Source organism: Sarcophilus harrisii, chromosome 1 (genome assembly GCF_902635505.1).
Source record: "Sarcophilus harrisii chromosome 1, mSarHar1.11, whole genome shotgun sequence".
In the NCBI taxonomy this organism is placed as follows: Eukaryota; Metazoa; Chordata; class Mammalia; order Dasyuromorphia; family Dasyuridae; genus Sarcophilus; species Sarcophilus harrisii.
In genome coordinates, this window is record NC_045426.1 from 2,014,808 (window position 1) to 2,031,196 (window position 16,389).

Genomic DNA, 16,389 nt, shown 5'->3' on the forward strand with positions numbered 1-16,389 from the left:
GAGGCTTTACTGTTCCGACATCAATCCTGATTAGTTCACATAGAAAGGAAGCAATAAATCTGAGCTCCTCTGGGAGAAGAGTCCATGAGGTCCGCAGCCAAGCTAAACCTGAATAGAGAAGGGTAGGGAAGGTAAAGAAGCCCAAGGACGAGGGTCTGGGAAGCTGGGGGCTGCCCAAGTGTTGGTCAAACTGACACGGTAGGGAAGCATACTGGCCAATTTTTAACATGAGCAGTGCCAAGTGACAGCAGAGCAGATGAGGCAAATGATCCAGAATCTCAAAGAAAGAACTGGGGCACGAGTCCGGGGGAGCAGGGGTTTGGGGGTCAAGCTGGTGCAGAGGGAGATGTGGCAATCCATGTTCTATGTACTTGTGGCGTTCCCCACATAGCCAACTCTGATGACAATTTATCTCCCCTGAAGACGACCAGGGACAGTTTGTTTGCCACACAGTGCCCAAGGGACCAAGAAGGAGATGGCCATTTTGTCTAATGCTTTGGCTGGGACACTATCCCTTTCTTCTCCAACCATCTCTTCCTTAGAGAAAGGTCTTTTTCTCTCTGGTCAAAAATGAAGTCATTCCACTATAAGCTCTACTCCATGAAGCACTCATCTCTGATTGGTCTAAAGGAAGGACTCAGTTGTTCCCCAGTTTTGAGACAGCTGTTTATCACAGTGTCCCAATCCACAGTCAAGGTCCAAGGCTACAGCCCCATCTTCTGTGGCATCCCTCATGATTGAATCGATTCCCCTCCCATTTTTTCCCCAGGATATTTGACCCCTGGATGACCAGGCCGTTATTAACAAAAGAAAAGATATCACTTGCTTTATTCTCCCTCATGACTGGTTGTAGTAACAATAACGGTAGTCTCGGTGTAGCAATAACAACACATGATGTTGACAGATGTTCTGCCATTGAAAATTCCCAATAGATTCACTCATGTCCTGAGGCTGTCCATGATGTCAATAGAGCCCGACATGGTTGATTGAGGAATAAAGGCAGAGATTTCATGATTATTATATCCGGAAACTAGAAAACCAGGAGAGACAGTCAGGGATCCCAAAATAGGTTGACTGACTAGAGAGCGTTGCTTAATACAATGATGTTTGATGAAGATAAATGCAAAGTCCTGCATTTGGGTTCAAAAAATAAGCTTCACTGTCTCAGCCTGGGAGCCATCTCACAGGAACCTGAATCTAGGTGTTCCTGATGCGGGCTCCAAACCCGATTTCCCTTTCAGAGGCTTCCTGCACTTTGAAAAAGGTCAGTGCATTAAATGTTTCCCATCCAATGTCCTATTTGGTTATCTCAGCCAATTAGTTACTTGGGTGGCCCATGGAGAAAAGATTTCTGATTTATTATTTCCTGATGTTGACCTGCCAGGAAAGTCTAAAATGCAGTTAGAAGGGAAGATACTGGGGATAAAATGCCTCTGGGAGAGAGGAATTCTCCTGGACTCTCAGAGAGCTGCCACAGCAACTCCTAATTCCCTGCATGGTGGTAGTTAGGGAAGAGGGGCTCTGCAGGGAGCCGATGGGGGGGCGGGGTGAGAGCTTCATGTGTTTCCTGGGAATATTTGGGTCCCTATGAGGTTTTTGAGTCTTTTTCAACTTCCTGGGAGTAGGACAAAGGGATCATGATTGGAACTGTGTACTTGGGACTTGGAGTGATTGACTCTGCCCAGGGCACCATGTCACCTGCATTGGGGAAAGCCTAAAGAGGGCTATCCATAGTCTGGTAAAAGATTTCGGGGGGGGGATTAAGGAGAAAATGTTAATCCATTTAGAGCAAGCTGGGTGCACATGAGCCCAGACTCTTAGGGATTCCTGGGTGACAGGATCTCAGGCCGAGTTTCCAGAAATAAAGACGCCCAAACAACGTCCTCCCGACTGTACCCCATGTAGTCTGGGTTTGAGCCCGGGTGCCCCAGCCGGACAGTTTCCAGGGCGCGTCACAGCCAGGAAGTAGAAGAGCTTGGGTTGCAGACGTTGGGACCAGCTGAGGGAAGTGGATGCATTGAGTTTGAAGAAGGAAAGCGGCGCCAGATGCGTGAGAGCCTCTGAAACCATCTTTGTCGTGCGGATGGGAGTTGGGGTCGGCTCCAGAACAGGTGAGAATTGCAGGCGAATGAAGGCGGACCTAAGGGGAGGTGCTCTCTCATATCCGAGTGGCCCCACAGCGGGAGAGGCCCCTTGGGTTGCTATGGTTCCTCCTCGGAGGAGGACATCGGTGAGCGGCTGTCGGATGTGCCGAGGAGGGGTCTGCTCTGTGAGGTGGGACGAAGGAGCCGGCTGCCGGGGCCCCTGCCGCCTCTGGGGGGCTGCGTGGGGGCGGGGCTGGGAACACGCCTCTGCCCCCAGGGGTCTCCCCGCTGCCAGCCTGGATTCTGCTGGTTTCTCCAAGAAACAGGAGGCCGGACTGGGCCCCGTCCCGCGGGCTGAGGTTTGCCGAGCGGACCGGCAGCTGCCTGCTCTGGGGTGCCACCAGGAGGCGGACGGACGAATGGCAGTCCACAGGGACAAGACTGGCAAAGCCCGCGGCGAGTTCTCCGAGGGCTTCCAGGAACGCGGGGATGCTGCAGCCGGGAAGGGAGTGACTCCCCGGCCCCTCCCGCCCAGGGCCTCAGCCCGGGCCCCGACGTCGGTGCCGATCTGGAGAAGTCAGAAAGCTCAGATCCCCTAACGAAGAAATTGCGAGGAGGCGGCGGGAGGGCCGAGCTCTGGACCCCGAACTAAAGGGCGTCGCTTCCTTCACGCGGCCCCGTCCGGAGCCCGGAGACGAGTCCGGGGAGAGATTCCCAAGGGCCCGGCAAGCTGGGGCAGCCTTTAAGTAGCCACTGGCCCCAGCCACGGAGCGCTCGGGCCAACTCCCCCACTGACTATGGATGCGGCTGCTCCTGGGGCAAGGGGGTGGGTTAGAAGAACAGCCCCGCGTCGTCTCAACGGCCCGACTTTCTACGTGGCCGGGGGGCACCGTGGCTCCCTTCCATGATCTCTTCAGTACCTCACCACGGTGGGCGGCTTTTCTAAGGGGTCTCGTAGTCCCCTCCCTCCGTTATTAAACAGGCTCTGGAGATGGCCACGCAACGTAGCGTCGAGCCAAGGACCGGGAGGCTCGTCACTGGAGCTGGGATCAGGGAGAGGAACTTCCTACCTTGGACTCAAGCACTCCGCACTTCCATCTGGAGTAAAGGTTTCCAAGGCATTTGGGGAGTCGGGTTGTGTGAGCATTATATCCATTTTACAGATGGAGAAACTGAGGCTTTGGACGAGCGGCTTATCACAATCACAAAGCACATGGTGAACTCATATGCCCATAGCAGGAATTGTCTTTGCTATTGAACATTTCAATGAAGAACTAAGATAAAGGCACAGATGATCTGGCCACTATTTTTCAGATGGCCAAAAAACGGCCAGGAGAGGCGAGACATCAGATGGCGCAGACTCGGAAATCAAACTGATTTGATGGGATTCTGCGTAAGGAGATAAGGGGAAGGTTTTTAAAAATCAGCTCTTCTTGCCCAAAATGGAGGAGAAGGCAAGCTTTAAGGGCCCCACGCTGAATTTGAGTTAACAGCGGAATATGGCAGCGAATGCTGCTAGGGGCTGTCATAGTCATAGAGATCTGGGCCAAGAAGCAGAGACTGAGACTCCAATTACAGACCCTCGCTAAACCAGCGACCTTCGGCAGGACGCTCAGTCGTCTGCCTCAGTTTTGTCATCTGATAAATAGGGATAATAGTAGAAGAGTTGTTGTGAGGATGGAATTAGAACCTATTTGTAAAGTGCTTTGCAAACTTTAAAGATACTATAAATAGTAGCTTTTATTTGCATTGATAATGCTATTTTAGACTATATTAAGAGAAGCATAATGTCCATGATGCTCTGTCCCCTTCCCCCACTAAAGTTACCCTGTGTGTACACACATACACACACATTCATTCACACTCACCCTCACACACAAAACATGTACATATATAATACAGATACATCTTTATATATGCATATCTATGCATACATGACCATGTTTGCAATGAACTCTGTGAAGTCAAAGATAATTCCCCTTTTCTCTTTGTATCCCTGGTGTCTGGTGCATAGTAGCTGCTTAATACTTGTTGCCGATGATTGATTTCCTAGGAAGGTAAAAGTTCAGGGTCCAACTGCTCCGCTTCGTAAAATCACAACCAGATGATTGAGCTCAATTCATCATTCCAGATTTAGCCAGGATGGCGATGGGCTAGAGGGTGTTGAGAGGATAGAACAAGGCTCGGGGAGGCCGACTAGACCGTTCAAATGATAATTAATTAAAGGACTTATCCTGTAGTGAATTATCCTGGGTCTCAAGAAAGTAAGACTTTGGGGGGAATATGGAGCTATCTTCTGGAATGGAAAGGTGATCACATGGAAGAATCATTGAACTTGATCTGTTTGGCCTGAAAGATTCGATTGAGAAGCGTGGCAGAGGCTGGAATAAAACAGAAAGAAACAGAGAGACAGAGGGGAGATAAGGTGGAAAGAAAGAAGACGGAAGGAAAAATGAGACGAGAAGAGAAGACTGAGAAAGACTATAGGCAGATGGAAAGATTTAGGCAAGATGTCAGGAAAAAGGCCCTAAGAACTGGGCAGCATGGGCTACAAAGAGCAGGACTGGAGGTCCTCAAAGTGGCCACATGGTGAAGACATTGTAGAGATGACTCTTGGCCAGATCTATATTTAACGTGATGGCCAGTGAGATCCCTTAACACCTTAGGACAGTACCAAGTGTCTGGGGCAGAATTTGAACCCAATTCCCAAATTCCAAGTCCCACCCTCTTTCCACTCTCTACGTGGCCTCTGACAGTGTGAGCTAATGAAGAAATGAAACATCTAACAGAAGAATCTCGTCCTTAGAAAAGCTAGTGGAAACAAACCCAAGCTTTCCTCCCCAGTAACCCGTCACCGAAACCTGGCCATGGTCATTGTCTGCACCAGCAGGAGCCCCACGGGAGGACCCAGCATGGCTGGGGTGCGATTCCATGAACAGCACAGCGATGGACGGTCAAAGTAAGCTGACCTTGGTCTCCTGCCCCAGAGCCCACCCCCAATACGCTCTGGCCTTTGTCCAGGAGTAGACGGGGACCCGCAGATCACAAACCCTCTTGGGCGATTGCTGCGTGGAGCCTCTGGCTTCCTCCAGATGTGGCTAGATTTTCCTCGGAGCCTCACCACTCCCCCCACCCCAATCCGGTTTCAGCCATGCCTCCTCAGACACGGGGCCCTTACCGACCTTGTTGAGCGTGGCCAGCCGCCTCTGACCGTCCCATTCCCAGTCTCCTCTGTGGACTCGGCCAGCTGGCATATTGGGCCCAGGCATGCTGGAAGAAGAGCCTCGCGGGGCTGGCCGGGGAGGGACCTGTTGGTGGCAGGCCCTTCCTGCGCAGAAGCAGCCCCGCCATGCTGCTAACTGGCCCCCAGGAGGCTCTGCCTGCTGCTGCGCAGGAAATGCGGTCACCAGGAGCGCATCTGTGGGCTGATGTGGGGCCTGTGGGCAGTGCCCATCACCTTCTGGAGCTTGGGTGGGTAATTAATCATCGGCATCCTCCGTGGTGAGAACACCCCCTTTGTGGGCAGAGGCGAGGCTAATAGACTCTCCGAGGGGCTGAATTGCTTCCATAAATCACGGCTGTCACGCGGAGGGTGCTTATCATGTACCAGAACATAAGTTAGCGCCGGTCTTTATGGAGCCGGAGCCTTTCCGAGACGGGATTTGTATAAATGGAAACGGATCGGAGCTCGTTGCCCGCATGCAATTAGGAGCCTCCCAGTAGCCTCCCTCCTTCCCGGTGGAGCAGAGGCTCCCTAGGAGATCCCGCGGCTCCCTGCTTTCACCTTGCCCTTTAGAGCCCATTTATCCCCTTTGCAATGAGATTTCTCCTTCCTCACCTTGTCCAGGAAACCGTTGCTGTTCATGAATGAGCCGGCCCTTCCTTCTCGCCTCCTTAATACAAAATACTTTCCTTTTCCTTGACACAACTGTTCACTCTGAGCAGAGTGAACAAGATCAATAAACAAGCCGGGTCTGTGTAATGGGACAAACAACGTTCTTGTCCCCGAGCCCTTGGCTTCCGGGCCTGCCCCATTCCTTCAGCCTCCCTCCCAAAGTCACCACTCCCAAAGGGGGTGTGGGAGAGCACGGAGAGTCGCTAGCTTCCAGCCCCCTGGTATTCGCCCAGCGCTCCTCATCCTCTGATAGCCGAAGTAAGGGGGAGCTGACCCTGGGACACTCAGTGCACATTTAATGCATGCAGGGGCCCTTCCTCCTCGTGTGCAGGGGCCCTTCTCTCTGGACTGAGCATTGGAGAAGGACTTTGGGTCAGGATTTATCCACTCGAGAGCAGAGGATGTTGGGAGGCCTCTGGCTCCTGCAGCAAGAGATGCTCAGTAGCCAAGTAATCCTAGGCAAGTGACTCTGCCTCTCTGACTTAGCTGCCTCATCTGTAGAACGGAGATAGGAGGCACTTCCAGCCCAGGGAGTTGTGAAGATCAAATCAGGGAACGTTTGTGAAGCGCTTTGCAGACCTGAGAGTGCCATAAGTGACTATTGCTACCAGGAGTACCGGTAGAGCAGGGTCCTCAAACTACGGCCTGTGGTCAGATGCGGCAGCTGAGGACGATTCTCTCCCTCCCCCAGGGCCAGGAAGTTTATTTAAAGGCCCACAAAACAAAGTTTTTGTTTTTAGTCCAGCCTCCGACAGTCTGAGGGACAGTGAACTGGCCTCTATTTAAAAAGTTTGAGGAGCCCTGCCTCAGTAGAATAATGGAAGATCATCACCTCCTCCCACCTTTAATTTCCTTCTAAATCACCCACCCTGTCTCCTGGCCTGGGATGTCAGCACCCAGCTGCCCGCTTTGCCTAGATTCAGGGCTCCCACCAGGGGAGTCAATGTGGGAGCCAGGTCCTGGTGCCTGCCGACCCTGACCTCCTGCCCTGGTGCCCACTGACCCTGACCTCCTACCCTGGTGCCCGCCGACCCTGACTTCCTGCCCTGGTGCCCACTTAGAATCTACCCCTCAGGGGCAGCCATTTCTGCCAGGAGCTGGCTAGCTCTTCTGTCTGTTTTACTTTTATTGAACTGACAGGAAGGGAATCCGCAATGGGAGTTCCCAGGTCCCCTTCACATGCCCCAGCCCTCCCCGTCTAAAGCCTCCCCCACTGCAGAATGATGCTCCCTAAGGAGGGAAGATGCCCCCAAAGGCGCTCTGGTCAGACCAAGATGGGGAGGGGCAGATCCTGAGCAGGGAGCTGTCCCTCATCCCCAGGCCTGGCACCAAAAGCACCCCCGGGGCCGCACGTCCCTCTGCCACCAGCCCCGTGGCTCTTTGCCATCATCTCGGACCCCGACAAGGTGTCCCTGTCAGCATCCCAGCGGGGAGGGAGGGGCTCCATTTCTCCATGAGCTGCCGCCCTCCCTCCCATCTTCCTTCATGATGGGGCCTCCCAGGAGGCAGCTCCGGGGCCGCAGAAGCGTCTCCTCCACCTTTACCTGCCCCTCTCTGAAAGGCTAACCTTCCTTAATTAAAACTCTCGGCTCCGTGTGGTCTGTGAAGCCAGTAAGGAAAGCTGTCCCCGCCGGCTGCTGTGAGTGCAGAAGGGGCCCTGGGGCCGGGGGTCGGGGGGCAGCAGCGCCAGAATCGGTGCCCGCAAGGGGCGGACAGCACTCGGGCCTAGACGGGGCTCCTGCCTCCGGGCCGCTGCTGCAGCCGCCCCTGCCCCTCAAGCGCTCATCGCCATTCTGGGAGCCCAACGAGGTCTCTCCCGTTCCCCCAGCTTTCCAAAAATCCCCTTTTTTGCCAAGAGGCCATGGGCGGGATGGCAGGAAAGAGGCCCCGGAGGCCGCTCTTGGCCAGGTTGGGGCATCTGGGTGTGCTCCGGACAACAGAGAAGCTTTTAAGAGTCGGCGTCTGGGCTGGGGACACAGAGGAGCAGAAGGCCACAAGGAAGGCTGTGGGGAACAGGAGCCCCCCTTCCTTGTCCCTGCAGCTCAACAGGGAGCAGAGGGTTCCTCCCGCCCACCAGAGGCTGAGGCTCGAGGACTGCGAAGAGGGAGGACGCCAAGGAAGCCTCCTGGGACAACAGAGGTCGAGCCAAGGGAACATTTGCTTTTCGGAGAGCCTTCCCGAGGCCGTCCCAGGGGCAGCCTTTCCATTTCCCGGCGGGGCCCGAGTCTCACCAGCACCCGGCAGCACGTCTGTACCAAGACCCTGGAGACCCGTGCTGGGGGGGGGCCTCCAACTTCTCTAGATCTCCCCAGGGCTCCCAGATGTGAGCTAGCTCTGGCCCTGGTGCATCAGCCTCATAAAGCGGATGCCCGGACAGCGACTGCCAAGGTTCTCTCACAGCCACGTCCCCAGTGTCTCCGTTTGCTGCCGCCGATGGCTCCACACGGGGCTGGCCCGCTGCCGGCTGGCGGGAACCTGTGCTTTCTGGGTGGCGTTGGGCCGGGATCAGAGACCCCATCTGTGCTTCTCAGCGTGAGAGGCTGAATCTGGGGCATAATCATCTGCAACCAATGAAGTGCCCTCACTCCCCCCACTCTAGTTTTGGCTCTAGACTTCAGGTTGAAGACTTTGCCATCGGTGTGGTGGCTGACTTAGAGCCATGGTGGCTGACCTAGGGCTGTGGAGGCTGACCTAGAGCAGTGGTAACTGACCTAGAGCTGTGGTAACTGACCTAGAGCTGTGGTAACTGACCTAGTGCTGTGGCAACTGACCTAGAGCCGTGGTATCTGACCTAGAGCTGTGGTAACTGACCTAGAGCCAAGGTAAATGACCTAGAGCCGAGGTAAATGACCTAGAGCCATGGTAGCTGACCTAGAGCCGTGGTGGCTGACCTAGAACCGAGGTAACTGACCTAGAGCCTTGGCAACTGACCTAGAGCCGTGGCAACTGACCTAGAGCCGAGGTAACTGACCTAGAGCCGAGGTAAATGACCTAGAGCTGTGGCAACTGACCTAGAGCCGTGGTAACTGACCTAGAGCCGAGGTAAATGACCTAGAGCCGTGGTAACTGACCTAGAGCCGAGATAAATGACCTAGAGCCATGGTAACTGACCTAGAGCCGTGGTGGCTGACCTAGAGCCATGGTTGTCCCCACTGAAGGCATGTGACATCCCCGAAAACTGCAGGCTAAAAAGCCCGGGAGCCACATGCAGCCTCATTTCACTGCAGTGGTGACTGGGGAAGGGTGAGAGCACCCCCCCCCCATCATCCAGAGTCACGGCACTGCCCACTAAGCTTCTCCATGGTCTCCAGGAGCTCTCAGGACTCACGGCCTTTGGACTGAGAGGGACCACACAGGCCATCAAGGTTGGAAGCTTCGTTTTGCAGATGAGGAAACTGAGGTTCCAAGACCTATCCGGGTTGGGGAAGGCTTTGGCAGAATTCCTGTCTCGGGTCAGCAGGGTCACTTGAGCATCTCATCCTGGCCACTCACCTCTTGTTTGTTCTTGTTGCCAATTAAGGCCCAGTTAGTTTAATTAGTTACTAAGTGAAAGTCAAATTCTTGGTGTGAAGGAGATCGTCAGGGACCATGTTCCATAGACTAACCACCTCCAAGGCTTGTCTAACAGCACGGTCCCCTCATCCACAGGGACAGGTTGCAGGCTTTTGTCCTCCTGAGCCCAGACCTGAGAGGTACAAGTAAGATGAGAGATTTGAACCCAGGACATGTGACTCCAAAGTCACGGTCCTGCCCATCACATTTTACTCGCCGCCTCCCCGTCTCCAAAGCAAAAACTGTGTCCTCTGGCCCAACTTCCATATTTTATAAAGATTATACCGGGGTCTGCTGAGGTCAGTGGGCACAAGCAGAGCTGGAAGGGGAACCCCATGTTCTGTGGTTCTCCATTCTATGGCTCTAGCTTCTAGATCAAAGCCAGGAAGGCCTGAACTCACTTCCTGTGTCCGACAGTCACCAGTTGTGTGACTTTGGTCATTTCAGAACCTCTCTGGGCCTCAGTGTCCTCAGCAGTAAAAATGAAGGCATTGGAGCCGATGGTTTCTCGGGTCTCTTCCAGCTTTGAATCGATGATTCTGTGACTCTTGGCTAAGGATAAAAATGTCTCCTGTCAGACTGTGAGCCCTTGGGCTCCCGTAGGCCGGGACTTTCCATACTGGGAGGGCTGCAGAAGGGAGGAAGGAGGTTCCTGCCACTTCCCTCCCCTGAGCAGCCTCCTATGGTGCGCCTGAATGCGCCGGCCACAGCCTGGCCACAGAACCACGGCCGCCCGGGCTGTGGTGGGAGAGCCCGTGGGAAGAGCGGCAGCTGCCCGGTGAGCAGGTGCCAGGTGGGCATGTCTCAGGGGCCCCCAGGGAAAGTCACGTGGGATTCGTGAAGAGAAACGGGGCCTTGCTTGCCGGGATGTTTTCACCTAAAAATTAGCCACCGTCCCCCCTATAAATGTGTATTTGCCTTCCCTGCGTTTGCTGTAAAATTGATGTGTATTAAAATTCACCAGTCATGGAGGGGAGGCAGCTCTGGAAGAGCAGGGGAGGGAGCCCAGGGAAAGCTGCCATAGATCCAGCTCTTCTGGAACCTGGGGTGCCTCAGGACCCTCCAAGCCCCCGCCCCCTCCCTCCTCTTCTAGGAGTGCTGGTTGTCACCTTTCTGTGCAGTCCACCATGTCTTAGCAGGTGTCAGGCACACAATAGGTGCTTAATAAAGGCTACTTTAGTCAATGACCAGCCCCCTCTTCTTAGACAGCACCGAGGGTTTTCCTGGCACTACAGGCCAGGAAAACCCTCGGTGCTGTCCTTACAGCCTGAGAGCACAGGGACACCCCAGCCCCAGAGCCCCGCCCACAAATGAGGGATGGGGGGGCTTCCAGAGTCCTGGACTTTTGCATAAATACTAGAAGAAAAAACTGTTCTGTAAGTAGACCCTGAGAGAGTGGTTGGCTCAGGACTGCTTTAAAAGCAACTGGACATGTTGTAGGGGCGAGGCTGATGTGGCTCTGGAAGGTTTGGCTTTTTTGGAAGCCACAACTGTTCGGTTCTGCGCACATATATTGTACCTATTTTTTAAATAACTTTTTATTGTCAGAACCCATTTTGGCAATACTGGTCCCTTTCCCTTCTTTAGTATCTCCTTGGGATATAAGCCCAGTAGTAGCACTGCTGGGTCAAAGGGTATGCACAGTTTGATAACTTTTTGGGCATAATTCCAGATTGCTCTCCAGAATGGTTGGATTCGTTCACAGCTCCACCAACAATGTATCAGTGTCCCAGTTTTCCCGCGTCCCCTCCAACAATCATCATTAGTTTTTCCTGTCATCTTAGCCCATCTGACAGGTGTGTAGTGGTATCTCAGAGTTGTCTTAATTTGCATTTCTCTGATTAATAATGATTTGGAACACTTTCTTATGAGTGGTAATAGTTTCAATTTCATCATCTGAAAATTGTTCATATCCTTTGACCATTTGTCAATTGGAGAATGGCTTGGTTTCTTATAAATTAGAGTCATTTTCTATATATTTTGGAAATGAGGCCTTTATCAGAACCTTCAACTGTGAAGATGTTTTCCCAATTTGTTGCTTCCCTTCTAATCTTGCTTGCATTAGTTTTGTTTGTACAGAAGCTTTTTAATTTGATGTAATCAAAATTTTCTATTTTGTGATCAATAATGGTCTCTAGTTCATCTTTGGTCACAAATTTCTTCCTCCTCCACAAGTCTGAGAGATAAACTATCCTATGTTCCTCCAATTTATTTATAATCTAGTTCTTTATGTCTAAATCATGGACCCATTTTGATCTTATCTTGGTATACGGTGTTAAGTGTGGGTCCATGCCTAATTTCTGCCATACTAATTTCCAGTTATCCCAGCAGTTTTTGTCAAATAATGAATTCTTATCCCAAAAGTTAGGATCTTTGGGTTTGTCAAACACTAAATTGCTATAGTTGACTATTCTGTCTTGTGAACCTAACCTGTTCCACTGATCAACTAATCTATTTCTTAGCCAATACCAAATGGTTTTGGTGACTGCTGCTTTATAATATAGTTTTAGATCAGGTACAGCTAGGCCACCTTCATTTGATTTTTTTTCATTAATTCTTTTGAGATTCTTGACCTTTTATTATTCCATATGAATTTTGTTGTTATTTTTTCTAGATCATTAAAATATTTTCTTGGAAGTCTGATTGGTATAGCACTAAATAAATATATTAGTTTAGGAGTATTGTCATCTTTATTATATTCGCTTGGCCTATCCAGGAGCACTTAATATTTTTAAAGTCTGACTTTATTTGTGTGGAAAGTTTTTTGTAATTTTGCTCATATAATTCCTGACTTTCCTTTGGTAGATAGATTCCCAAATATTTTATGCTGTTGATAGTTATTTTGAATAAAATTTCTCTTTGTATTTCTTGCTGTTGAATTTTGTTGGTGATGTATAAAAATGCTGAGGATTTATGTGGATTTATTTTATAACCTGCAATTTTGCTAAAGTTATGAATTATTTCTAATAGCTTTTTTGTAGAATCTCTGGGGTTCTCTAAGTATACCATCATATTATCTGCAAAGAGTGATAGTTTGGTTTCCTCATTGCCTATTCTGATTCCTTTAATCTCTTTTTTGACTCTTATTGCCGAGGCTAGTGTTTCTAATACAATATTGAATAATAATGGTGATAGTGGGCAACTTTGCTTCACTCCAGATCTTACTGGGAAAGGTTCCAGTTTTTCCCCATTGCATATGATGCTTACTGACGGTTTTAAATATATGCTCCTGACTATTTTAAGAAAAAGTCCATTTATTCCTATACTCTCAAGTGTTTTTATTAGGAATGGATGTTGGATTTTATCAAATGCTTTTTCTGCATCTATTGAGATGATCATATGTTTTTTGTTAGTTTGGTTATTGATATACTCAATTATGCTAATAGTTTTCCTAATATTGAACCCTGCTGGTCATTTCTTACAGAACAATAATATTCCATAACATTCATATACCACAATTTACCCAACCATTCTTCAACTGATGGGCATCCATTCATTTTCCAGCTTCTAGCCACTACAAACAGGGCTGCCCCAAATATTTTGGCACATACAGGTCCCTTTCCCTTCTTTAGTATCTCTTTGGGGTATAAGCCCAGTAGTAGCACTGCTGGATCAAAGGGTATGCACAGTTTGATAACTTTTTGAGCATAGTTCCAGATTGCTCTCCAGAATGGCTAGATGTGTTCACAATTCCACCAACAATGTATCAGTGTCCCAGTTTTCCCACATCCCTTCCAACATTCCGTGTTATCTTTCCCTGTCATTCTAGCCAATCTGACAGGTGTGTAGTGGTATCTCAGAGTTGTCTTAATTTGCATTTCTCTGATTAATAATGATTTGGAGCATATTTTCATATGGCTAGAAATAGTTTCTTCATTTCTTCATCTGAGAATTGTCTGTTCATAGCCTTTGACCATTTATCAATTGGAGAATGGTGGAAGCCACAGTTTCAACAAAATCTCTCCAAGAGACACAGAGACGGGGGAGGCTCTTGGAAAGCGAGATCCCAAGTCTCAAAGCCAAAAGAACATACTTTGCTTCCATGGGCTGGACATGTGGGCTCTAAGTGCGGGTAAAGCAGGAAGGGCTTTGTCTCTGCTTGGGTGTTCTGTGGGTTTCACTCTTCACAGTCCATTTACTTCTGAAGCGGGGAGCTTGGGCTGTGTCCGCTCCAGGCAGAGAGGATCTGGGGAGCTTAAAGCTAGGTAGGACCCAATAGCCTCCTTTTGGACAAAAGAGGAAACTGGAGTCTTGGGACATTCCTGAAACCACATGGGATATAGGCAGAGGTGGACCTGAACCATGGCCCTGAAGTCAGTGGCTCAATGCATACTCTCTTTCCCTCTTTACCTCCTCCTCCTCCTCCTTCTCCTCTCTCTTTGTCTCTCTGTCTGTCTGTCTCTCTCTCTTTCTCTCTCCCTCTCTCTCTCTGTCTTTCTCTCTCTCCCCTTTTCTTTCTTTCTCTTTTCCTCCTCTTCTTGTCGCTCTCTGTCTTCCTCTCTGTCTCTCTCTGTCTCTGTCTCTTTCCATCTCTGTCTCTCTTCCTTTCTCTTTGTCTCTGTGTCTTTCTGTCCATCTCTCTGTCTCCTTTCTCTCTCATTTTCCTTTTCCTCTCCTCCTTCTGGCATTTTTTGTTTAAAAAAGGTAACGAGTTTTTTTCTCCCACAAGGCACCATCCATGCTGGTTTGGGCCACCATCTGAGGATGCTGTTTTTCTTCTTTCTCCAGGTTACCAGTCGGTCTTGTCCAATCAACAGCAAAGCTTCCAAGGCCTCATGGGCGTGTCGCAGCCACCTCAGAGTCAGAGTCTGATGAGCAGCCCTCAAGGGAGTCAGGTGCAAGGCATGATGGTCCCTTATCCATCCATGTCTTCTTATCAGGTACCTTCCGCTGTGTTTCTTCCTCAGAGGACATTGTGGGGTTGTGGGAAATGGAGATGACCCGGGCTGATGAGTGCCCTCCTCCTCCTCCTCCTCCCCCCCAATCCTTCAGGGCTGATTTAGCCTTCTCCACATCATGTTTAAAAGGAAGGCTGTACTTCCTCCTACCTTCCTAGTAGGACCATTGTAGAATTAATTAGCACTTATGAAGCTCTTTCATGTTGCATTATCTACTGACAGTGTGTGAGTGTATATGTGAGTGTGTGTGTGAGTGTGTGTGTATGTGTATGTGTGTGTGAGAGTGTATGTGTGTGTCTATGTGTGTGTGTACCTGGCAGGTGTGTGCATGTGCACACAAGGGACATCAGGAACTACCTCTCTGGGGGGTGGGAGGGCCGGCTTACAGCCCATTTTCTGCCTGATGATTATGTGGACCCCACACACAGCAGGTTCTAGATCTAGAACTAGAAGGCCCGGTCCCTCTTCTTTCAGAGAAGGACATTAAGGTTTCCTTAAAAGAGCGGATTGGGATTCCAGGTGGGAAGTGGGACCGCGGCTGTGACCCCTCCCGCTCCAGGTCCTGCTCCTCGGCTGCCCAAGCTAGGTTGACAGAACCAGTCACTGCAAAGGGCTCTTCAAGCAGGACTTTTTTTCTGCCCCCACACTTACACTCTCTGGCGCCAACGTCTGGGGCTTGGGCAGGACCTCGGTGACCGCCCGGCTGCCCTTGAGCTGGAAAGGGCCAGGAGGGCAGGAGGATGGGGGAGGCCGGGGGGCCAGGAATGCGGCCCCTTCCCTTCCAGCGCAGCTGACTGGCGCTTCTCTTCCTCCAGGTGTCCATGACTCAGGGTTCTCCAGGGCTGCCCCAGCAATCCTACCAGCAGGCCCTCGTGCTCCCCGGTCAGTCGGGCCCCAGCGCGGGAACGCTCCCCACGGCCGCCATGCCCGTCTACTGCAGTGTCATACCTCCATCCACCCAGGGCAACCTGAGGCTCATGACCCCCCACTGCCCCTCCCAGAGCGTCCCGGTGATCTCGGCGAGCTGCAGGACAAACTGCGCCAGCTCCCATAACGCAGGGTGGCCCGTGAAGTACTAGGCCGGGCACCGAGCCCACAGACCAAGCGTTCCCCCGCTCCTGGCGGGGAGAGGAGCCGGGGCGGGGGCGGGGAGACCCCCATTTGTGACCCCCCAAGCGGTCCCCGCTGATAGTCCCCCCCCCCCACAGAAGGATCGCAGTGTCGGCGGCTAACGGTGCATACACTTGTCATGTCCACTGGGAAGGCCTCCGGGCTCAGCCAGGGACATGGTCTCATCAAGGTAAGATTATTTCCTACCGCTGAACACCACTGTGTAGATTGTAATATTCCTCATTTGGATTAGTTTTGTATTTTGTGTTGAGTTTGTGAAACTAAAAGTATTTAAGAAAATTATATAATAAAATCACATTGTACCAAAGCTGTAATGGAAAAAAACAGAGTTGCTGAATGGAAGGAATAATTTATATACACACCATAGAGTTTTTTATGGATATATACTGTATTGTAGTGTCTAACCCAAATAAAACTATTGACCTCCCGGAGGAAGGTCAGGTTTCTACTTCTGGTGTGGTCTCATCTCTTCGGCACCTTTTCTAATAGACCCTTCGGGGCAAGGCTCAGGGCAGGGGGTGGGAGACAGGTCACCCTCATCTGTCCCGCCCGGTTTAGCCTGGATGGGGAATTTCCCAATTCTGTGACCTCTGTCATTGATTTCAATTAGGCCAGCGTTTAATGGGATTTCTAATGGGCAGGTGCCGGGGACTCCAGGGCGACTCACTGGACCCATCAACAAGCTTTCCTTAAGCCCGCTTACTACGCCCCAGTCGGTGGGGATGCAAAGAGGGCCACGATATAGCTCCTTTCCTCAGGGGATTTTCATTCTTCTACTTTTTTTGTCACCAGGTTAAGTCACTAACTTAATTTGGCATCTTTTTTCACA

General features: G+C 50.9%; 1 protein-coding gene across 13 annotated transcripts in view; it reads left to right on the forward strand.

Annotated features, from left to right (window-relative positions):
- Positions 1-16,008, forward strand: part of ARPP21 (cAMP regulated phosphoprotein 21) — a 138,771-nt gene extending 122,763 nt beyond the window's left edge. For all 13 annotated transcript variants that reach the window (XM_031951380.1, XM_031951388.1, XM_031951403.1 and 10 more), the window contains 2 exons: positions 14,260-14,411; positions 15,245-16,008. In XM_031951380.1, coding sequence (XP_031807240.1) covers positions 14,260-14,411; positions 15,245-15,508 — 416 coding nt within the window. In that variant the 3' untranslated portion in view covers positions 15,509-16,008. The remainder of the gene's footprint in view (positions 1-14,259; positions 14,412-15,244) is intronic.
- Positions 16,009-16,389: the final 381 nt, after the last annotated feature.